Source organism: Anticarsia gemmatalis, chromosome 16 (assembly GCF_050436995.1).
Source record: "Anticarsia gemmatalis isolate Benzon Research Colony breed Stoneville strain chromosome 16, ilAntGemm2 primary, whole genome shotgun sequence".
In the NCBI taxonomy this organism is placed as follows: Eukaryota; Metazoa; Arthropoda; class Insecta; order Lepidoptera; family Erebidae; genus Anticarsia; species Anticarsia gemmatalis.
Window position 1 is genome coordinate 5,746,020 of NC_134760.1, and position 25,511 is coordinate 5,771,530.

Below are 25,511 nucleotides of genomic sequence, written 5' to 3' on the forward strand. Positions count from 1 at the left end.
TGCGTGTAGCTCTTTATATGCCAACGTTTTCTTACTTCAAAAGCTATACAAATATATTCAAGACCCATTATTTAAAAACGAAAAATATTACCCCTCTAGCAATGATATTTTTTATAGGACACTTTATTCAACGGAATAACTAGACCGAATAAAAAAAATAAGATAAACTTTAATTTTTTCACATAAAAATACATAACAATAAATAGCTTTGGAATATGCGAGCGGGCTAAAATAAAAACTTGAAACAATTGAGCAATATTTTAAGTTGATACCAATATCATTATAATACATTCAATACTATGAGCATACTTATGCAGGTAAGGGGGACAAAACACTTAATTGTTTTATTGTTGCTGTCTACATACGGATAAACTCCATTAATATGTCAATAAGGTTCAATTTAGCGTTTCAAAACCTCGAACTGGTTAGCACAGCAGCAGCTGTGCTTGGCAGTGACATGAAGAATAATAATAAACCGTTAACGCTTTACTATAATTAACTTATACCTTTATGTAAGTACATTCAACAGTATGTTCGCATTGCTTTGAAGGCAATATTCTCCTTATAAAATATTTTATTAAAAAAAACAGGAGATGTAATGTGCTGTGCAATCGGGTAAAAATAGCAAAGTATTATTTTATTTTGCAGTAATTCCTAGAATGTAATTCCATCATTTATTTAAGGTTTCAAATTGTGTAACTAATACTTCACTTATTCCCGAGCAGGCAGTTTCTTCCAAATATTTAAGCTTTTCGATTTAATTCGATAATAATATCCGTTAAGCCGTGTATAATAATTATTTGTTTCAGATCACGTGGTAAAAAGTGAATCCAGCGGCATTCTGCGCCATGAAATAAATTATTGTACCTAGTTTAATTATTTATGTTACCCCTACCCACATCCGACGCTTTATTCTGAGTACCGTTTCTCATATTTTATTATTTAGCACTGTATATTGCCTGCTCGAACTCGACTGACGTATCTACCAACTAGTTTAACTAGACTGATTAAAGTTATTCAGGTACAGTTAAACGGAACATCAACAGTTTACATCATAGTTATAGTTATTTACGTAACCCAATAATGGAGGAATCTCGAAAAAGCAAAAATTTGCCGGTTAAGAAATATAAGAAGTATTATTGTTCGACATGCCATATTTATACAAATTCGGAAAACCAATTAAATCAACATCTGGAAGGCTATCGTCATAAACACCGAATACTATTTTCTCATGCGCGCGACGACGATAATAATTTAGATGAATGTGAATGTAATATTCTTGTTTATGTTCCTGTTTTCATCGTTGTTACCATAACTACATATATTTTTTGCTATTCAATTGTTACGTATAGCAATTGACATCTATAGCTAATAATTATCATAAATAAAACATTAAATTGTAGTTAACGACGCCTTAAATTTCGCGCCATAATTTTAATTGGCGGAGAAGTCGTCCCCAAGCGTTCACGGCTTCTATGCGCACGAACGAACGCGCAGAACAATGAGGTAGCAGCCATTTTATGTCGGTGTCTAAGAAAAACATAATTCGAATGGCCAATCTTAACGAAATTGTGTAATTAGTGATATAATTTATGTGATTCTGTATACACTACTATATTTAGGTGTTTCTTTACTTATGTGAGTAGAATATAACTTTTGCTATACATATATACCGATATAATAACATAAGCGCGATGAAACCTAACATTTTGCATAAAAAAGGAATAATAATAAATTTGTATCTCATTCCCTCCATACATTATGAAAGGTTGTTGTATTTCCAATAGCTGCAAGTCTTTCGTTAGTAAACTATGTTTATGTTAACCGATAGTAACTAAAGGCAAATATCACAATGCATTTTCTGTAGATTTAGCTCGGGCTAATATGACATAACTTTCACCAAAACGTTGAATAAAGTAATATAAACCCGTTTTGTTTACATTAGACTTGTATTGGTTACTAAATTACTTGTCGTGTGACAACCGGCGTCGCGCAGCCTCGGCTTGAAAGTTGGGGACAAAATTCAATAACGAATTGGCCATTTTATTGATGGCCGGGGGGGAGGCTGGGTGGAGACAGTCGGTCGGTGAGCTTCCGCCATTTAATATTTTGTCAGAGATTTTAGTTATTTTCATTGTTTTGAATCTTGTTTACACTTTCATATATCAACCGAGTGCCTACTCAGTTAACACTAGATATAGAACAAGTTTATATCTATCTACTTATGCTACACAAATATGCTAAAGATAAGCGCAGTGGTGTGAGTGTATGCTATTATATTATTCGTATAGATACATAGTATATCTATCTATTACGTTCGCATATAATTATATCTCCGGCTTTTTATGCACCTATCTACAGTGCTCAGTCAACGGCCTAACAATATAAATAAAACAGCTACCTATGTGTAATACAACTGTTAATAATGTAATGTCTAATCTTTATTGTCGTTGTTTTGATTTATCTGTAATTTAACATTGTTGTTATTTTCGTATCACTATAAATGCTTATTTCCTACCCAATGTGTAATTTTGTTACATTAATGTTCTTTAATTGTCATTTTTATTGCACTTTCGTTGTAGTTTACTGTGCACCATCTTGAATTTTCTTTTTTTTTTCAATTATTTTATTTGTGTTAATCATGTAATCTCCTGGTTTTGTAATTTTGTTTTGTTTAAATTATATGTATTACACGCATATTTATGCTTTTTATTTTATAAAACAAGTCATCCATGTAACTACTTGCTTGTAGAGGGTAAAAAAGTGCGTTAACTTACGCCCTTACGCATGACTGATTTGATGCAAGTGCTTTATGATTTATGTCCTATTAACAATTACTTTTTAACTTGTCAGTCAAGTAGTTGTATTTATACCCTCATCATTCATTATTTTAACTATTGTTTTACTTTAATTCCAGTTAATTACATATAAGCATTTTGGTCTAATAATTTGTTAAAGCTTACACTGTTTAATGCCAAGTCTATTCAATTGAAAATATTAACTCTATCTATCTTTTTAGAAATATTAACCATTTAACCAATTATATCATGTAAAATTGTGAAAATATTACACTACATTTACAGCTTATTACTATTACAGCTTATTAATTGAACGACATTACGCAGTACAGCGTATTGTAATTGACATACACACGACTAATAATAATATACATACATATCGACTTACGATTTTTTTTTATTAAAAGAGTAAAAATATATATCTAAGATTGAAATGATGGCTTACAGAATATATCACCTGAAATAGAAGCCTGTCATAAACATAGTCTCTGGGAGAATTTTACTAAAGCCTGAATAGCAGAAGTCTTCCTTGTGCCTTTAAAGAAAAATTCTTTTATTTATGGAACTCTCCGTTTGTGCCTGTTAGTTTCCCCAACAAAATAGTGATCAGTATCGGAAACAACAGAAACTTTGTTTCAAGACCCGTTCGAGTTAGCAAGGTGTGCAGAAGAACCATTTGCACAAACAGAATGAGTGTATTCAAATAAAGTTGTTTCCAGGTGGCAGAAGTTGAAAATGGGGGAGCAAAGAGGTCACCATTAGTTTCCCGGCACACTGGGGCGTAGGCGTCGGGGGTGTGGCACGGGGCGTGGGGGTCCCCGTGCCACCCCCTGGCGACCTACTCGCCACTATATCCATGTTCGAACAGCAGATCAAGGCTGAACCCATGAGGTAAGCCACTTAGCACTTCAGTAGTTAGTACTAGTAGCATGCTGCCAAGGGTTGAAGAGAGGATCACTGATCAATTCTGGATCCTAGAAGCTAGCTGACGGCTACGAAAATATGATTACCTCTCAATGATCGCAAAAGTAATCACGAAACCTGTTGAATGTGTTCGTCGCCACGGGATGTTGTTAGCTTAAAGTTGTTAACACGAATGGCGCAGCTAACGCCTGTTTTATAACAGTTCCTTCAGGTAACTAAAGGTGGGGAAATCATGTACAAAGAGGAATTTGCAAGTCGAACTTTTTTTTGTGTTTGGCTATTGTACATGAATTGTTAAATGTTAACGAACGTCCACCCCATTGAATTGTATTGTGTTGTTGAGACCCCTCGCTAATACGAGTTTCTATGAATAGCGTCCAAATTTTGAATACTTAAGTTCAACATTAAAAATCGTGTTTGTAAATCAATTTATTAAATATTAGAAAATAGTATATTTTCGAATTATTTGCTGACAATGGGCCTCTTCTTTTTCAAGCCACTTTCAAGGCCCATGCAGCCCTCATCCACTTCTACCCCGCAACACCGAGTAAGTACAATCCAAATGGAAGATCAATATTCCAACTCTAATTTTGTACCACTACTGAGAAAATAAATTGATCCTCCTATGCATAGCGATAGTAAACAGACTAATCAAAACCTGCGGTAACAAATAAAACTGGTACAATCAATTAAAGACAGAACGAAGATTTATTTTTGAAACATGAATTTGAAAACATTTATCTTTAAAACTTGAAGTGCATGCATTAATGGTGCATCTGAAATTACAATAATAAATTGGACTGAATTCTTTTACTTTTTGGCATAAAGAAACAGCAAATTAAATGTGAATGTGTTTACATTGCAGTTTTTACACATCTCATCCGCACGTTCACTCTGGTCCCCCCACAATAGGCCGATCAGATTCCAATCATGCAAGCATCATCAACATGAATCAACACCACCAGACACATCAGGAGGATTCAAAAGACAGCCTCATAGTACAACAGCAAGTACAACATCAACAGGATCTCATGGAACAACACCAACAACAAGAAATGCAACAAGATGATGAGGTATGCTACATCATACTTGCACTAACATACTTTAAAATTTTAAAAGTCTGACATAGCTAATTCAGAATACAGACACCAAAAATAAGCAACAGGACTACAAAATGTGATATTTTTGCAGCTAAGCTTCAAGGGAATGGAAGACGAAGGTGTCGAAATGGACATGGATGGTCGTCAATGTTCCCAGGTGAGAATGAAAAAAATGATTGACTACAGAACATACAGTTTAGAAAACCATTGATTTGATGTATACTAATATTAATAAAACGACGAATTCTACCGACGAAAAGGAAATAACACGATTGGTTTTGGTTTGCTATAACCTATAAGTCTATAAGCAATGGTCGTATATCGTAGGTGCGAAGAAGCAGCGTTTCCGTATAGATAGATAGAGCACTAGCACCTATCACGGTCAATGGATCGGATTATTAATAATTACTTAAATAAATACGAATATTTTAACAGGGTATGGGAGTGGACATGGGATCAGTTCAAACTAAAATGGAAGTGTCGAACGGGGGGCAGTCGGCACCTCGTTCCAAGCCTCAAGCCTGCAAGGTGAGACGTAACAGACTAATATGTTTAACATGCATGTTCGGTGGTTTTTAAAGGTTTATGGAGCCAGTTGGAGTTCAAAGTCAACTTTTATTTTTATCCGAATTTAAAAAACATAATTACCATCCGTATGTTTTTTATTTTTCCGAAACGATTTATTTGAATTGCACATTATGTTGAAGGGACCGATAACGGAACTCTTTACTTAATGGTGACAGTATTGTTTTGTTTTGAAAACGTACATAACTTTCGAATTAGCATTAAATGTTTTTGAATCCGCAACCGTTCTCCTATGACCGGTTCGCCATTGGACTGTTCGTCGACAAGATGATTCATTTATTTCCTTTTCCCCAACAGAGTCTTTCACCTATGGACATTGCGTCGACAGAAACTTTCATCTATGTCAATTTCGACGACAGGTCTTTCCAGCTACAGAATATTCCACCGACACGACGATAAACCTATTACTCTGGTAACTACAGACCTTTTCATCTAAGGAGAATAGGCTGTCAATTTTAAGACAAGCGATAAAACAAAAATATACATATCTAACAGCTACAGCTTACTGTATCTTTACTAAGAGAACAGGGTTGTTTACTTGCCTTAGAGAAGTCATTATTAAGAGCCTTTTAGCTTAAGTAGAACACTAATGTTCACAAATACAACTCGGAACTATCATAGAGGCTTTAAGGTCCAAAAATGAAAAATGAAGGCGTGACTTTAAGGTGACGATGATGTTAGAAATCTAAAATTAGCTTTCGTAGGCAAAGAAAATGTAAATTACCAAATACAAAAACTACTACTACTTAATTCTTCGGGAATCTCAATCTGCCGAATATGTTTTGGAATACTTGGTAATTTTTTACTTCGTTCTCGTTGTATCATCTTCCGCATCGCATCCTTATTAGGCATATATGGAGAAGAAGTACTGGGTAGAACTTGGATGCACCGCTGAATGATTTGGGCAGGTGTGTCCATCGAGATGTTGGCCTTTTCTTTTAAATTTACCTTCAGTTTTAATTCCAGTTGTTTATCAGGATCAGGCAAATGTGCATGTTTATGATTTTGTGACATAAAAACATGAGTTTTATCTGCCGTGAGCAGAGTCGTTACAAACACGTTGCACCGAGCCGAATGATTTCGCGTACATCGCCAGTAAAACTTCATATCACGCCTATTGTTTAAGTGATAGGAGTTACCTTCATGGATTAAAATGTCTTTACCACGTTTAGATTTCACTATTTCACATTTACTCATTTTAAAAGCATCAAATAATTGTTAAGACGAAGATGCACTACACCCAGAAACAAGTAAAAAAAATGTTATTGATAATATGAAACTACCCACTTTTATTTACAATTATTCGTTATGTGCAAGCACCTACTCACAAATAAATTAAAATTTGCTACCTATAAATATGTTCGTAGTATGTAAAATAAATGAATTGTAACGCAATATTTACATAGATCATTTCCGGTGCAATACATAGTAAGTAAAGGATGCAACTGTAGTATCTATGCACATGCAATAAAATTATCACTACAATACTTACGTATAAGATAATTTTGTTGTTTTATTTTCATGGAATCGAATAGGATGTAAGTAATCAAAACTACATAAATGAGTAGTTAATGCTTTTTTATAGGTAAGACTAACTCATTTTGAGAATTAAGTTCTTTATGTTGTAAGCAAAGTTTGACTTCTCTAAGGCAAGTAACCAACCCTGTTCTCTTAGTAAAGATACAGTAAGCTGTAGCTGTTAGATATGTATATTTTTGTTTTATCGCTTGTCTTAAAATTGACAGCCAATTCTCCTTAGATGAAAAGGTCTGTAGTTACCAGAGTAATAGGTTTATCGTCGTGTCGGTGGAATATTCTGTAGCTGGAAAGACCTGTCGTCGAAATTGACATAGATGAAAGTTTCTGTCGACGCAATGTCCATAGGTGAAAGACTCTGTTGGGGAAAAGGAAATAAATGAATCATCCTGTCGACGAACAGTCCAATGGCGAACCGGTCATAGGAGAACGGTTGCGGATTCAATGTTTTTTGTACACATTAGGCCACATTAAGAGGTGTAAGGAAACAATCTACAGCAGACACATGTATTTTTAAGTAATAAAATCTACATCGTTCCCACGAGAAAATCTTGGTGACAAAACCAAGCTGTTTATAGAAATAACGTAGATCATAAAAAACCGTTACCTTATTTGTTTTTCTAGGTATGTGGCAAAGTCCTATCGTCCGCTTCTTCTTACTACGTCCACATGAAGCTTCATTCAGGAAACAAACCCTTCCAGTGTACTGTAAGTACAATGTTATTATAATAATCGTAGCTATGTTAGCTTTAGCTATCGGGTATAAGGTAAAAAAGCATTTGTTCAAGTTAAGCTGTTTTTTATCTTTTCTCATTAATTCAACATTAATTTGAATAGGCAGAAGAATTTGTAAGCTATTTATAAAGTTTAAAGCATATATCGCAAGTAGTGCAGCAAGCGGAAGAAAAAGCAACAAAATCAAAGCATAAATGTGATTACAATACAACCTGTAACGGTCAATTCATTTTAAAGACAAATGTTATAATACATGCATACGAAATAATACCTGCATACGAAATAAGTAAGCTTGTTAATTAGTACAGTCTAGCTTCTTGCTATCTCTATGGCAGGAAATCGTGGGGTCGTTTCCCACACAAAACATTTATTTTGGTGACGCACCATAAGCAGGTCTGGATGACAGCACGTTGTTTGTACGGTCGTAAAATTACCTGCGGTACAAAATCAATCTTATTGCGAGAGCTGTATAAAAAAGATATAAAATGTATACCACTAAGTAAGCACAATACTGCCTCAGACTTGGTGGTAAACTGAAACAAAAAAAAGTTAGTTAGGCACTACTTCACCAGATAGTATTATAAGACGGTTAAGTGTTTGTCTGTTCTTATTCTTCTAATATTTAGACTTGATTTCGAAATTTCGAGCCTTCTGCTGATCAGGAGAAGAACTTCTATTAGTAAGTATGTATTGAACCAAGACGTTTGTTGGACTAGGTTTGCGACGCAGCTTTTTGCCGCAAGCCTTACCTGGAAGTACACATGCGTACTCACACGGGCGAGCGCCCCTTTCAATGTGATCTCTGCCTCAAACGGTTCACTCAGAAGTCCAGTCTGAACACGCACAAACGTGTCCACACAGGTCAGTTCTATACATACACACTAACTCGATGCACATCCAAGTATCTCGGTGTTGTTATAGGCATTCAAAAAACAGATAAATGTACTAACATTAATATTTAGTATCTACACAGTTTTTCTGTTTTTCGTCGGCCTACATAAATAATATTTTTCAAACATTGAATGTTCTGTGTAAACGGCCTGTAAGCTCGCATCAAAATATTTTTGATCGTATCTGTGTAATGTTAAATGTTACAGTAATCGTTCGCTTGAAAAATATTGATTTATTTGATAACCGTTGATTATTTTGAGCCGATAGATAATTACATCATTGATGTCGAATTCAATTAATGTAATTTCCATATTTTTTAGCTGACTAATCAAAGATTGTGTTCGGATTTTAATTTTAGTTAATCCCCTTATTAATTCAATTGTAACCATCTCTTAGGGATGTTGAAACAACAAAATTAGGATGGAGGCATTAGGACAATATATGGAAGTTACATTTGATCCACACTGAACTTGAACAGAAAATCAATTCCCATATTTTAAGAATGTACCATGAGGGGATTGTTTAATTAATACCTAATTACAAGTGAAATTGGATTCTTGCAATTTTAATAATCAAGTTGACCTCCTCCTGTTTCCGCGAAACCAAAATGTCAAAATTTATTTTGATTTCATTATTTTAAATTAAATCAATTGGCTACCTGTTATTAATTGTTGCTTATATCCTATTTTGACGCCCTGATAAATGAGCTATTTTGTATTTTATATGTATTGTCTTTATATCTATATCCATACCTATAATTTATTATTGTATTCTGTGCTATATATAGATGTGCTATATTTATATTTAATATATTATTTATGTATCACATTTTAAGCGGGTAGTATTTATTATTTGTATGCACACGTTCTATTTTCTGACGTTATTATTTTATGTAGTGAGTAGATTTCTGTTTCATTTAAGTTGTAAAAGAAGAGAAAAAATGTATCCCGCAAATTGATGTTTTCCATGATACCCTTATAACGTAGATAATAATGTTGTCTTTTCTTCTTTTTTACTCATTGCTGTGATGAGGTACTATATTATTATTTTAGTTTTTATTTTCATAGTGCTTAATTATACTTACATATAAGTAAGCACGCGGCCTCTGGACGGAGCTTTTTACGACTTTATTCAAACACTTATATACAATATTTTTTATGCCATCCATTATACGTATCGTATTCAATCGTATGGACTACCTACACTAGCTAGTAGGACACTGGTGCGACACACAATTCGCTGTAATAGTTGACAATACATATGCTTACATACGACATGTGAATAGTTTTTGAGTTGTGCCAATAATAGTAAAGTCGTTTCGCAAAGATCAGGGCGTGAGGAAGGCTTCGTTGATGTGAGGTAAACAGGGGGAGGTAAAGAACTCACAATGGATAGCTGACGATATATCCCTAAGTGCTATATCGTCAGACTGGCGGCTAAACGTTTAGGACAAATCGATTGTGTGTTCTTGTAATGGTGGTGTAGACCAAAGTTGTGAGAGCGTGTGTTGTTGGAATGTGGCCTGGGTTCTAGATGAGCACATGCGCGCGTTGATGGTGAAGGACCGGCCCTACAAGTGTGAACTCTGTCAGATGCGGTTCACGCAGAGCTCCAGCCTCAACCGACACAAGAAAATTCACACGGGTGGGTTGATGACGTCATCTCTAGCACCGCACCGTGCCGACTCTATCGATATCAGATCAAACTCTTCTCTTTCTGACCGGGCTCCTCAAGCCATTTAGTTCTTAGTACGATCAAAGTTCAATGTAAGCAGTAACTTGACTCATACGATGGTTTCGTTCAGAGGAACACAAACGCGCGCTGCTGGCCAAGGAACGGCCCTACCAATGCGGCATCTGCTTTGTGAGATTCACCCAGAAATCAAGTTTGGGCCGGCACGGAAAAATACATACCGGTGGGTCTCTATCTACCTCCTGCCTACTTGTGCGTGTCGTTATCCTTGAGGCAGAACGGTACTAACGTGTATTCTGTTATAGAGATAGCCTACCTCCCCCTGAATGTGTGTGAATGGTTTCTTAACTTAACATATTAGGTAATAATGAAATACATATTGTTTGAGAGGGTGCTGAGATGCTATATCGAACTCGTATAAATTATAGAGGAGCACAGACGAGCCCTGTTAGAGAAAGTGCGGCCGTACCAGTGCCACATCTGTTTTATGCGCTTCACTCAGAAGTCCAGCCTGGGACGACATGGGAAAATACACACTGGTAGGCATTTTCCCCTAAAATCCTTAAGTAGACAATGAATTTGTTAATTTCGTTAGCTCACGTTACTAGGCAGTAACTTAGCAGTGCGCGAGCTGGACTCTTGTTTTAGCTGAATTTTGTTGGTATTTCTAGAGGAGCACATCCAATCGCTGATCAACAAAGTGCGCCCCTATCAATGCGACATCTGTGACAAGCGGTTCACTCAGAAGTCCAGCCTTGGCACTCATAAACGTATACACACCGGTGGGTCCCTTGATATTTCCTTTATTTTGGTTACGGTCTCTAAGCCACAATGCATAGTTTTTTATACTTACAATGTGGCTTTGACACCTATGTTTTGTGAATAGTTTTAAGGGCTCCCTGACCTAATTACTTAATTTTATTTATCTTGCATATAGTTAAGCGGTTTGGTAGTGACATGTTTTCTCGTTTCAGTCAGTTTTTTTACTAAAACGTACATACAATTAGGTTACACACGCTCAAAAACTATTCACAAACAGTAAAGTAAAGCATGTGTACGTTGTGATGATTTCCGTTAAGTTATAGGAGAGAGAATGTCTGATGGACAAATAACGTCGTTCAAATTCCCTCATGGTAGTGCTCAGTGGGCAGTGATCAGTATACGGTTGCTAGACCAGTAGAATTATTTGTCCATCGTGGTTTTGTTTTGTTTCTCTGTCCCCCCGTGTCCGTGTGTTGGTCGGCGCAGGGGAGCGGCCGTTCCAGTGCACCGTCTGCCTCAAGTCCTTCACGCAGAAGTGCGCGCTCAATTTGCACGAAAAAATACATACGGGTTAGTAGCCCACATATATTTTAATCCGCAGTATTCCTTTCGGTACGATTAGCGTTAACTTACGACTCGTCATGCAGTCATTTCATTAGCGTCACGCTTCGTTCCTATTTTTCCGTTGCCCGCCTAACCCGTTGTTTTACTGTCCCTGTTTACGATAGCTTCCATCTCGTTGCTTTCGACTAACATCTCGACTTCTTTAACTCATTCAAATGCGCGCTTTACGTACTTCTGCATTCACTGATAATTTCCCGCCTATCATAATATTAATACAATCCGCCGGTCATTCGTCCTCTTACCCCTCTCATTCCGCATACGACTCGGTGTTTTAGCATTTATCATTTTATCATTTCTTCATGGATATTAATTCATTCACAAAAGCGGTAATGCAATCGCCGCAATGACGCACTATTGGCGCCTCGGCACTTTGAAGGTGCCATCAAAATTTGGGTTTACAAAATTGGGGCGAAACGGTCGCCGCGAGCGACGGCATGCGGTCGAGATCGGCGGGGCGGGCGGCCAAGGCTCCGTGGCCTAGCGTCGGCGACGTGCGTTACTCGCTTTTGTGTGTGCACTGGGCGCAGTGCAAGGGCGACCTTTCGCGTGCGGGCAATGCCCGGCGGCGTTCGGCCGCCGCCCCTACCTGGACATTCACATGCGCACGCATACAGGCGAGCGGCCCTATCAGTGCGACGCGTGTCTCAAGCGCTTCACGCAGAAGTCCAGCCTCAATATACATAAGCGGACGCACACAGGTGGGTGACACCGCGGGCCGGACTGGCCGTCCGCCCGCCCCGCGCCTCTCCACTCGCACTCCGCCTCTCCTCCGAATCTCTCCCTAGTATACGTACGCCTCGCGACTTTACCTGTAATCGTAGCGAAAGATTTGGAGCGGAGTAAGCGGCGAGCGGCGACCGGTCCGCACCGCGATCTCCGTAGAGCGAGGGCGTCTAGCGTCCTTGCGGTCTCGCCGCCGCTATAATATATGTGTTGGGCACCAGTCCAGGGCAGACCGTTCCAGTGCCTGTCGTGCCCCGCCGCCTTCACCTGCAAGCAATACCTGGAGATACACACGCGCACCCACACCGGCGAGCGGCCGTATCAGTGCGACATCTGCCTGAAGCGCTTCACGCAGAAATCCAGTCTCAACATTCACAAGCGGACCCATTCAGGTACGTGAGTGGCCGGCGAGGCGCGAGGCCGCCGGGCGCTAGGGACGTATGGACGAATGTCACGTATGTGGGCTACTAGTGCGTGCACGCGGGGAGGCGGGCCGCGGCTCCACGCTAACCCTCGTGTCCTCCACAGTGCAGGGCCGGCCGTTCCAGTGCCTGCAGTGCCCCGCCGCCTTCACGTGCAAGCAGTACCTCGAGATCCACAACCGCACGCACACCGGCGAGCGGCCCTACCAGTGTGACGTATGCCTCAAGAGATTCGCGCAAAAATCTACACTCAATATACACAAAAGAACGCACACAGGTCAGTCGACAACGCTCTGAGCACGCTTCTCAATCGTTTTGTTTTATTCAGTCGTTCATGATCATTGGCTAATACTGTCTCATTGTATTCTTAATATGTTTTGTACTTTTGACTTGGAAGTTGTCGGTGCCACATAACGAACTAATTAAGGTAGTCGTGAGTATACAGATATGTGTAGATGTATAATATGAATGAATTTAAACTAATGTAATGCGGGGGTGTAACTGTGTCAGTGCAAGGGCGGCCGTATCAATGTATGGAGTGCCCGGCGGCGTTCACTTGCAAGCCGTACCTGGAGATTCACATGCGCACGCACACCGGTGAAAGGCCGTTCGAGTGCGATGTCTGTTACAAACGCTTCACGCAGAAATCCACGCTCAACATTCACAAGCGAATTCATACCGGTATGACATCATGCACTCGCGTACCCTACATTATAACAACCCCTATTGTAATAACTACGACGAATATGTGATGCACTCTAGGAACTTGGGTTTCGAATAGACGGAAAACATTTTCTATGGTTTCTCAAAATATTTGCCATTTTCACATCATCTAACATTTCGAAATGATGACAGATTTATAGGCACGGCGCGCAAGAAATCATAAGCATTTTTTCTTCTGCACCTAAGACTCAAAAAACAAATACTCAGTATTAGTTTGAACTTAGAATCTGTTTTTCGGCTAAGCCTAACTCAAGTGTAGTGGATAATGTCACTGGGAGACAGTAGTTAAGAAGACGGCAAATTGCTATACAGGTAGAACCATTGTCATTCTGAACTTAATGATGTGGCACCGACAACCAAACTAGATTTATTTTCTCATCCGCTACATCATCACTTGAGTTCCAGTATCGTATTATTTATTATAATTTCTTGGCTTACATTCATTAATTTCAGACTGCATCACTCTCTAATTGCATCTTGCCGTCTTTCTAACATCATTTGCCTTTCTCGCTTTTCATTAGTTGATTTTAAATACTTATTCACATCATTGCTATTTTATGTCTCTTTTGTATAAAGCCGTATTTAAAACATAACGTGTGGTATTTCAGGTGAACGCCCATATGCTTGTGATATTTGTCAGAAAAGATTTGCTGTGAAGAGCTATGTAACAGCTCACAGGTAAGACATAACTTTAAAACTTTTTTCGTAACTTAACCTTATACAACGGGTTGTTTTTCCGGAGTTTATCACAAATTATTAGAATCGGCTTTTTTGATTTTTTTTTTACGGATTTTTCGGAATTTTTGATTATCATAAGAACAAGAAAAAGATAAAATATCGAACTAGCCGCCAGCAAACTACAGCCAAAACAGAAGCACGTATATAAAGAAACTCTCAGTGCTGTCTTTTGGAGGCATTTCCACCCTAGTCGAAGAAACTTTTTCACCAAGGCGATATTAATTATTGCTTTACAGGGAATAAGTTAATAAAACAAATACTAAATGTTCAGATGGTCTCACGTGGCGGACAAGCCGTTGAACTGCGACCGGTGCTCGATGACGTTCACATCCAAGTCGCAGTTCGCGCTGCACATCCGCACGCACTCGTCCGGCTCTTGCTACGAGTGCAGCGTGTGCGGACGATCCTTCGTCAGGGACAGCTACTTAATAAGGTACTGCAACATTTACATATTTATAAAATAATTTCGCCTCAACATTCTGGAAGAAAATTGCTAAAAATTGTATTGTTACAAGCAAGCAAATCATAAATGTAATTTATGTACCAACATATAGCATGAGCATAAATATGGATCGACGACTGGTCATTGGTTAAATGTAAACTAAAAATGCTGCAAAAAACAAAAAATCTATGAAGTTCTTATTCAATGGATAGGAATGACACACCACAATTGTGTTCAAAAGTCCAGTCATTACACTAGATAAAACTAATTGGCATTGTGTTTATGTAGACACCACAACCGTGTCCACCGCGAGAACCACAGCAACGTGTCGGCTAACAGCATGGGAACATCGATCGCCACCAACACCAACAACTCGAATAACGGCAACTTCGACTCCCCTGGCGTATGTGACTTAAGGTAACAATACCATACAATTACACGACCACATAACTACACTACTAACTACAACTAACTAGAAATATTGGATTATATCTAAAAGTTTTTATTCCAGCTTCGTACCAATGGTAAATCGCTACATGACATCCCAAGGGACACAGGTGTCCATGCAAGACACAAGCAAAATGTCAGCGATGTCGCCACAGTCTATCGCGTCTATTTGTAAGTAGAATCATCAATTCAAGTGATTATTCACATCTTGAACTTTGGAAAGTACTAATGTGAAACGTTTTGTTATAGCGTCGCCCCCTCCCTCACATACCCCTACGCCCCAACCCCAGATGTCTGGTCAGTTGCACCTTGCAGACTGATCGCCAAAAATAGGTAACTCTTAATTTTATTACTTATTAGTATTTATCTTATAGTTTGAATACAAAACCATGTAGCTACAACTGGGGTCGTTTGTTCCAGCTCTTGGTTGACTAGCGAGCAGCCAGAGTGCAATATTAAATGTTTGGCAGCCATCAACAAAGAGCAGCTATGATTCATGATTATACAACAAACGGCAGAGAGGAGCCGTGCAGCTCTACAGCTAGGATCGTCAGCATGGACTCATGCGTTTTATTTGTTTACTTTACGTCGAGTTATTTATTTATCCACTGTTGATTTCGTCGGCCGTGACAGGCAGCGCTGGACCGTACCGAGTGCCCGAGCGGTTGGATGTGGCAGAGAGTGCAACTATCGAGTTGGTTTCGTTACGCTTGTGGAATCCCTCGATGACACCAGGTGGACATCACAATAGAGACGAGGATGTAGTGAAGTAGTCATGTAGCGGTACCGCCTATGATAATATGCATTGTGATTTATACCTACAACTGTGATTTATCTATACCATCACATGATTATATTAATTTCCGTGGTGGCGTTCATAAATCAATACTTAAAAGTCTCATCATGATAGATTGTAGGCCTAAAATTTTTGATCTCATATTCTAATTTGCTTAGTGATAAATTTTGGAATCGTAAATGGTAAATCTCCAACTTTAAAATTCTAAATTTTAATGTTCGTCATTCGCTTGTCATCGTCATACCCATCCTTCATTAGTCGTAGTGAAATGTAACAATATCTTATTGCGATGCTTTAACTTAGAACGTGTCAGTGTATATGGAAGTTCAGTAATTTTATATAGAACTGTTACCGGTGAGAGGTAAAGTATTTTGATCGCTGAGAAATATAAAGGACTCTAGTTGATACTCCTCATATTATCCATAAGAAAATAAAAGTCAGGTTCATATAAAACTAATAATAATAGTAAATAAGAAGTACAAATAATAATTCCATAAACTAGCAGAGTCCTGAGAGGCAATATTGAAAGCTTCACAAAATTAATAACTTTTAATATGATGTTTATTGGAGAAATCCAGAGAAGTGCCTGTTGCAACATAAAATTGGCAATATTTTTTAAACGTATTACGTTCAGAATAAAATTATGTTCAGTGTTCAATGTGTGTGAAGATCGCCCTAAGTACGTTCTAGTGTTTCTAGTGGATCTAGATTCTAGTGGTTCTAGTGATTCCAGCGTGGGCTCGCAGTAATAAGCGAGCGCGTGCTGTTTGTTAGTGTTGTGTTGTGTCTTGTGGGCGTTGCATAAACAAAGAGCATAATTTGTGAAGCTTCTTACTAAACTTTGTGTGCCTTCTAGCGGATAGCGACATTAGGCAATATCAATCATAACACCATTGATAATACTTCATTATTTTTTCAAATTCTGACAAGATATAATAGGTATTCATATTAAGGGTAGACTCATAAAACATCGTACATATTTATTTACCCATTTAGGATATCGCCGTATCTTATACATATAACAGAAGTATTTAGGCGAGAGACAGAAGTTTATTTCCAGTACTGTTTACTGTTTCGAGTAATAGTGATTATGAATAGATATAGTGCAGTAGTCTTCCAATACCTTGAGACAGTTCTTTTGCACTGTGCAGTGCAGCTAAAGTGTCCGCTGCGGGGGTTCCTTATGGTTTGCCATTATTGATATCAAAGATAGATTGGTGCCATTTCTATGTAAATGATGTGGTAGTGTAAGTTTAGTTAAGTCTGCAGGTCAGGGTAGAACTGGAAATAAAATATTGTAAGAGTTCTTATAATATTGTAATAGTGTTATACCGACATTTGTAGCCATTATTTGACAAGTTCCCGTGTTGTTAATTTCCATACATTATTTTATTTCCACAATGTGTGTGTCCATGTGCTGGTTCAGCAAATGTAAATAAATATTGGTAGGGTTTATTTATTCAAGTATATCGAAGAGAAAACCATTCAAAATTATAATAAGAGTGTATGATTCGTAGAAGTGTTTCATTCTACAGTCATAACAAATATCGAACTGAGAACATAATTGGAATTAATGTTAGATTTAGCGCAGAACTATACTTTGGTACTATGAAGATCAAAAATTTCTTGTAGATGTACATAAGTATACATATAATAATAATATATACATATGAATGTTGTTTGATAGTCCTCAATATTTTTTTATATTTTGATAGTTCTGTATTTGAAAGAAACACGAAAAAAATAGGCCAATATCTCATTATCATTTTAAATAAAATATGTACACCGTATGTTAAGATAAAGTAAAGTTAATATGAGGATGCATTTAGTTGCCCACAAATTGTAAGAGTAACATCTAAACTTTTCCGTATATTATATACTTAAATTCTTAAACGTTTTAGTAAGTTTCTTACCAAGCCATTGATAACAGTATTATTTAGACAAACTAGAACTTGGGTTTAACAAGTAGTATAAATCTTTCAGCTACCATTATAAAATGATCACCATTGAAATTTTTAAAACCATAGTTATCAATAGTTTGTATGTAACAGCATTGGTAAGGACAACACGTATTTAGGTCGTTTCCAATGCTGATTACCTTATATAATTATTATTATCCATAGATATTATGAATGGAAATAGAAACACCAACATAGTGAACTAGGTACATAAATACATATACATTATATAAATATATTGTAGTCCCTCAGGTTTCCGATCACTCGCCGCGGGTGATTGTTTCTATTTGAATTCTAGGATTAGTAGTAATATATTTTTGTTATTATTATATTATGTTCACTGTCTTTATAATTGTTTTATCTTTATTATTTTAACATTTACTATCGTTGGTTCACCCTCGCCGAGCGCATAGGAGAACTGAGGACATGCGGTCCCCGTCACTTACGAGATGTACTCTGCTTTCTCAATCCCTAAAACAGAGTATAATTCATATATTTATATTGAATAGGAGAAATGTATTGTATTCTCGTTGGATATGTTTCGTAAGGAGCGAGGGCCCGCGACACGGCAGTGGAGGGCGCAGGTTGCACCTTGATTTCTAAGAGCTGCTAAGTATACGTTGGATGTGCAACTTGCGTGTCTTCACTGTTCACTATTTTACATACCGATGTTAGTTAAACTATATGTTAAGAAGTGAATATTGAACCCTTGAATTTACGTAATCACAAAAAGTGGTATGAGTTTTTCTCTTTGTCTACTTATTTTTGAACCGTAGAAAAGACTGAGGAATTCACAACGTTAAAAAGAATACTCACAAAAAGAAATATTGGCAAATGTTAGATTGTGTTTGTTGTTATTTTGTTGTTAACATCTGAGAGGTTGTGGTTGATGGACCAACCAGTTTCTTTATAAGTGATTTGGAGTTTTGTTAAAGAAATCGTACATATCCTTACCCGTGAATGTAAAACGTATACTCCCCTTGTCGAGGCAGACTACTAGTCTAGGGGGCCGCGCGCCGCCGACCAGTTACACTAAACTTGATCGTGGTAGTTTTATGAAATAACAGTGAGCCTTGTGTAATCATAATGTCTAAGGTACATAAATATTTAGTTCTATTGTATCGTTAGATTTACGTGAACTTCCGCTTTGCCAACATATTGCGTTGCTTACATTATAATCATACGAGAGTACAGCCTAAGGATTTTAACTTTTTTTATATACTGAGAGCTATTTCTAAGTCACTGATTTTATACTATTTCTAATTATACGCTAAAAAAATACTTGGCTAAAAGCCTCACTTTACCAAATTTTGGAGTAATTTACATCCCTTTGAGTGCAATTTTTTATTAAAAATTTCAATAAGCAAACATCATGGCATGATGAAAAATTCAAGTTACGGTCATTTAGTTATAGCTCTTCAGAGTTTTGATGACCAATATTTTAACTACAACCGTTTTTTCTTTTTATTGTTAAAATTTTTAGGCTAGTTTATATTTTACATAAGTTAGGTTTGTTAATTGTGGTGTATTACATTTACATTGCACGTGATTATAGCTCTCACAGCCTCCTTTACAGGTGATTTATTTAGTTATTTTTGTAGTCTGAAATGATTGTGATAAATTAATTATTATAATTATATTGGTTTGTTTAGTAGAACTGGAGTTTCATATTGTTTATTGTTGATACTTTGAGTATGCAATCTGCAAGGTGACGTAGTAGGTACTAGCGTAGCGGTAGGGAGAGGCTGTCAGAGCATTTATGTAGTCAGCATTATATATATGCTTTAATGTGATTTTTTAAATGTACTCTTTATTATAGTCTCATCAATCAATATTATAATTAGCGAACTAACAAAACTTTTAATTTTTTTCAGTTCATAGTGATTTATATTGAGATCAAAATAAATACAGAGTTTATATTTTAATTTTATGGAAAATATACATTGTAAAATTATTCTTTAGTGCTCATTTTGCAGAGCTCTATTAAAAAAAAGAAACTATATGAATGCAAAATAACAAGTCACGATTCTTTTAGAAGTCGCCATGTAGTGGAAAAAAATAAACGTGCCATGATATTTGTGGCTATTCATTTTGTTTTTTTAAACCCTTTTTATTTTAGTTTGCCCTTACATATAATTTAGATATAAGTCGAAAGTTTATTACCATATGGTAATGTAATGAGTTAAATGCTCTATTGATCCACGATTGTATGATAATGTGTCTCTACAATGAATAAGTGTATGGCATGGCATATTCATATAGTTGTGTGTCAATTGTACACGTATATATATATAATTGTAATTCGTATATAATTGTACGCGCACGTGTGTGCACGTATACGCAATTATATATTCGTGCCACAAGAACGAATCAACGATTCGTGTATCCATCTTGATCATGTTTTACTGACACTATCGGTATGGCATGGCAAAGATCATTCGGCATACTTACGCGCAAACACACACTGATAAAATTGCCAAAATGTGCTTAGTAATGCCGCCGAACAGCAAAGAGATATCGAGGCGTTCTTGGGTATGCCTTAGGACGCCCCGATATATCGACACAGTCGAGATCTTTCGTGCCGTGCCGATAATGGGCAGTCATTGAATCAATACTCATATTTTCTATACAATTGTCTTTACAATTCAATCTACATCTATATACACCTACCTACATAATATAATATCAACTTACACTACTTTCTGGATACTTACTTTGAACATGCTCTGTTAAATACGTAATTTACAGCTACTTGGTTATTTCGATTATAGAAACACCAAAATTTACTAATATAATTTTATTAGGTATACCTTAAACACTAGCAATCGACGACAATTTCTTCTTTCACTACGTTAGCGTCTACCGAAGGCGCCAGAGTATTATCAACGATCGGAGCTGGACTTTTGTAATACTTATTACTTGCATAATGTTCTTTTAAATATTCACCACCCATTTCGTAATATTCCTCTTTGGAAATACACCAGTTTTCGAATTCGTTGCTGCCGGCAAAGTCCCTTGCGCCGTACCAAGCATCCAGGCTTGGGTTACTTGCCATGACCACTTTGTGCGTGGACTGAAATGGCCTCATTTCTAAAAGTTCTCTTTCAAGCCGTTCTTTCAAACCTGGAATGTAATAATTTATCATTATAGTCCGTTATCTAATGTTAAGAAAATAGAGAGTCCTTGATAATACCTGGCCTAGTCGTACCGACTCGTACCTTTTCATGTTGCAAAAAAAGCTAGAACAAAATAGCAGTGTACTGACTATTGTATGTCTACGACACGACACACTAACAAAAAAAGCCTTTAAGGATTCGTTGTCCTTGTAAATTCCCAATATAGAGAGAATGGCAGGCAAATTTTCATACAGTAAAATTGAGTGATTTTTGTTTCACTGCTACTCACCTGGGAATTGCGAGCATCCTCCAGTAAGGAACACGTTGTTAGCTAACAATAGCTGATCTTCAGGGCTGAAGTGTTTGAACACATATTCCATGGTTTCCGCCAAGCCTGCTTCTAAGTTACCCATCATCGATGGTTGGAACATCAGCTCAGGGGCTCTGAAAATATAAAAACAACAACATTATGACTTACTATACAAGACCAGCTGAATCAATGCTGCTTGCAAGTTTTAGGCCATTGCTTGACATCTATAAGCAACTAGGGGATCTATAGTAGATTCTGATAGAAGAAAGGTTCTACATATCAAGTGTTACCGATAAAAATATCTTGATTGAAATTAAATATATACCTACCTAAACGGTTCAATAGCGAGATGCAACTGATGGTGTTGGCTAGAGTTTGCTGGTGGAGGTTCATACTCGCGGAGTGCTTCTTCTAATTCCATCAGGCGTTCACCGTCTGCTTCTGAATCTGAATCCGCTTCTCGACTTATGCTAAAAATATAAACGTAGACTGGTTGTTAAGACGTGTCAGGGAAAATCTCCGCAAATCAAAAAAGGAGATAAAGTCATATAGAGTTTATGAGGCATACTACATGAGGTAAATTCACAAAATTATCAGTGACGTATTCCATTTGAAAGCTGCGGTAACACTTGTAAAATCATTGACCTAATATTCTCAATTCGGCATCAAAATCATTCAATGCTGCCAGGTTGGTATCTCGGACAAACGCTATACTTGCACTCATAAGCGAAAAGAAATTCAGATCATGGTATCCGTGTAAGTACGCTCAAAAATAGGTACTATCTATGTACAATAAGTAAATGCACGACGCGGCACTATGATTCATTTAACAAACCTTTTATATGCATCCCAATCCGAATCCTGATTACCGAAGTCATCTCCCGCAGCAGCAAGGCGAGAGATGACTCGCATCCGTTCAGCCGCGGCCGCAGTTCTCCGCTTCACCATGGCCGCACGACGAGCACGCCGAGCCTCACGACGAGCCACTAAATCACGATACTGTAGAGTAATAAACATTCGGAATTATTTGAAACTGGGTGTCTGCACTTTTGTAAGACATAGTTATACCTTTTTACTTTTAGATGATTTGGTCACTTAAAATAAGGCTGATCTTCATTTGAAAAAGAAATAAATTACAATTCCCACAGAATAACAGGTGTTATGAAAGTGGGAGCACATATTTTGTGTACAACACATATTTCTATATGTAGTGTACAAATAACTTATAACAAATTTAAAATGTTAAATATTCAAAGTATGTTATGTTACTAAAATAATTAAAGAAAGGTATAAAAACCTTAGTGCGTGTATCAGTGAGCCACGCTTGAAAAGCTTCGGGATCCGTCGGCGGGTTCATTCTGCCAGTCGGCCGAGTCTCTAACGTCTCTTCAGCTGTTGCCGCCGCCGCTATACGTTGCTTGTTTTTCTCTATACGCAAGTTGACGTTTGTAATTTGTCTCTAGAACATGAAAAAAATCACATATTATAGTACTTTAATCATGTCAGTATTGAAACGATGGCAATCTAATGGTAAAGGCATAATAAAATTGCAATCTATCCGCGTAAAGTCACAAAGACACGACTTGTAGCTTTACTAGAGGGGCTATTCCTTACAATAAAAAGTCATACCTGTAAATCCTCATAAGTTTTAATGTCGAAACTTTTGATAGCTTCATTGAATTCATCTGTGTCCCCATCTTCTATCATATCCTGTAACAAACATATGTCTTAATTAGAAAAGGAATTTCAATGTATATTCATGATGTGTACTTATAGGGAACTGCTGTTTGTTACCTTTATTGCAAGAAGTTGATTTAATTGTTCTTCATCTTCCGCAAGTCTTTCCTCACGTTTTCTTGCGTTTATTTCTAAGAGTCGACGCGCCATTTCCTTTTTTCGCTCTTTTTGTTGTTCAGCTGCAGGTTATTAAAGTACTGAGTTATTTATAAGCGGTAAAAATTATATCATCAACATTAAACAAAGAAACCTAGAAAATCATCCAGCTTTCGAATTCGAATCTCAAATGCAGTAATCAATAATTTTATTTCAAATCCAAGGAAGGTAAGTTAAAGTAAATGAGAGCTTTTATTCTGCAATCAAAATCAGAAATACTATAAAAAATCTTATAACTAAGCAAATACCATAAACCTGATGTTTATACAGGACAAAGCAAAACCTTACTATGACATACCTGTCAATCCAGATGAACTAGCAGCCTGCACATAAGGCAACTGTACTCTCATCACATTAGCTTCATAGTAATCAGGATTTGCCCATTTTCTAATCTCCTCCTGGTAGTCTAATGCTATGGTACAGTGCTCCTGCAAGATTTCTTCCACCCTAGACATGGTGATGGCATTCACATGCACTGGGTACTTCAGTTGTAGTAGTTTGTGTAGGTAGTATATCATTTCACTACCACCTGAAAAAAACATTGAATTAAATTAATAGAAAACTTCTATATTAATATGTTAAATACCCTAATGGAAATAGACCAGAAGTCAGAGAAGGCAATGATGGTCTCAGTTGGTTTAAACACAATCAAGTGCCGCTAAGACTAAGCTATATTTTTTTAAGAGTAGCAATCAATTGAAGTTCACTTCACTAAGTTATGCATAGTTATACGCATAAAGGAAAATATGGGGTGTTTCATTAGCTATAAGCAGAAAAGAGAAGGAAAAAGAAGGACCAGGTGCAGTTATTCCTAAAAACAATTAATAAAAAGTATCCTAAATTTTTTTACCTAAATTTATTCTCCTGGCATGCTCCTCAATAACCTGTCCTCTGATGACAGGTATTATGTGTATAGTGTGATAGCCACAGTTGACAATAAGTGCGGTATCTCCTATATCATTCTTGTACATGCTGAACAGAGAATCAACTCCATAACTCACTCCTGGGACTCCATAGCCCTCAAATAGCAGTTCTGACATTACTGAAAACAAAATAAGAATTAACATCATTTATTTAGTTGAAGTATTGTAACAAAAGCCCTAGTCTTACTTCTTGGAATTTGTTTTCTTGAGGATCATAATAATAATATGACCTATAAAATCTAATTTATTCATCATAGTAATATAATGAAGAGATGCATACATCGTATTTCCCAAACACAACTAATTTCTCCTCCAAACTTAAAATTATCTTGAGATATTTCACATAATACATGAAAAACTCTACATCTTACTTAGGTATCATGAGTGAAACATAAATTCAAGTATTTCAAGCTTATATCCCCAAGCCCCTCTCTTATAAATATGCAAGTGACACAAACTTACATTGTCTGCAATAATTGGGTGTAACAAATGCCTCAGTTAGAGCAACAGGGTGAGGCACACTGCCATCACTGTCTATCCCCAAATGTGAGAATATATAATCAAATACTTGTTCCTGTGCTTCAAAGTGTGTTACCACATTCTTATCAAATTGAGTCTTCAGTTGGAACCTGAAAACCAATGCGTTATTAATTTGTATTAGCATTATTAACCATTGTCTGTAAAACCAGTTTGCTTTAAAATAAGTCGGGAATACCTATAGATAACACTTACAGATATTATTGGTTGCAATATTAAAACAAAGGTCCTTGTATGTTTCTTACAATAATGAGACTCATTTGATAGTGTTGTACTTCTGATGTAAAGAGCTCTTTAAATTAAATAAGTTTCACAAAACTTTGGTGACCAATTCTGCCTCAATATTACTAAAGTTCTAAGATAATGACACTCACCTGACTGCCTCTATATTCACAATATCATTTCCAATTTGTATAGGCGGTGTGACCGGTGGTTCAGCATCTTTCTTACATCTATCCTTTCTGGGCCTTGCTATCAAGTTCTTGAAAATCAAATTTGGCTCATCGTATATTGACCACCCAACTCTACACTGATAGGAACCTTAAATACAAAAGAACTATATAACCTACAGTTTCACCTTTTTAATTTTTTTGTTATAATAAACGAAAATAAATAAATTTCCTAACCATTATCTATCACTAGTGGTATGTGTCCAAACTTCAACGTTGGACTATATTCGTGAACAATATCAGGAACTGTTTTGTAATCTTTTAACACTAAAACATTTTCTGCCATATCCATATCCATTTTTAATAGATTTTATTATAAAAACAAAGTATTCAAACAAGCGAGAAAGCACCCGGGTAAACAACTTTTTGACACTGACAGTAATCAAC

At 36.8% G+C, this 25,511-nt stretch overlaps 2 protein-coding genes across 20 annotated transcripts; one reads left to right on the forward strand and one right to left on the reverse strand.

Moving 5' to 3' along the window:
- The first annotated feature begins 963 nt into the window (after positions 1-963).
- On the forward strand, positions 964-19,981 carry LOC142979538 (uncharacterized). 19 transcript variants are annotated; one of them, XM_076124495.1, is made up of 23 exons: positions 964-2,260; positions 3,518-3,689; positions 4,219-4,269; positions 4,588-4,795; positions 4,914-4,979; positions 5,258-5,350; positions 7,568-7,651; positions 8,395-8,539; positions 10,103-10,213; positions 10,374-10,484; positions 10,690-10,800; positions 10,933-11,043; positions 11,510-11,593; positions 12,262-12,345; positions 12,592-12,762; positions 12,899-13,069; positions 13,303-13,473; positions 14,124-14,193; positions 14,525-14,686; positions 14,984-15,112; positions 15,195-15,313; positions 15,392-15,475; positions 15,563-19,981. In XM_076124495.1, exons 2-22 carry the CDS (start codon positions 3,655-3,657, stop codon positions 15,460-15,462), a joined length of 2,358 nt encoding a protein of 785 aa, XP_075980610.1. In that variant the 5' UTR covers positions 964-2,260; positions 3,518-3,654; the 3' UTR covers positions 15,463-15,475; positions 15,563-19,981. The 19 variants fall into 19 exon arrangements, with proteins under 19 accessions (XP_075980610.1, XP_075980611.1, XP_075980608.1 ...); XM_076124496.1 differs by having other exon boundaries at positions 964-2,086; XM_076124493.1 differs by having other exon boundaries at positions 964-1,638.
- Positions 19,982-20,686: 705 nt separating this feature from the next.
- Arp5 (Actin-related protein 5) lies at positions 20,687-25,485 on the reverse strand. The gene is made up of 12 exons (XM_076124095.1): positions 25,302-25,485; positions 25,050-25,215; positions 24,601-24,767; positions 24,066-24,257; positions 23,514-23,744; positions 23,117-23,238; positions 22,952-23,032; positions 22,620-22,781; positions 22,158-22,321; positions 21,652-21,792; positions 21,302-21,456; positions 20,687-21,019 (listed from the first exon to the last, which is right to left on the reverse strand). The coding sequence occupies exons 1-12, from the start codon at positions 25,420-25,422 to the stop codon at positions 20,715-20,717; spliced, it is 2,007 nt and encodes a 668-aa protein (XP_075980210.1). The 5' UTR covers positions 25,423-25,485; the 3' UTR covers positions 20,687-20,714.
- Between the last annotated feature and the right edge of the window lie 26 nt (positions 25,486-25,511).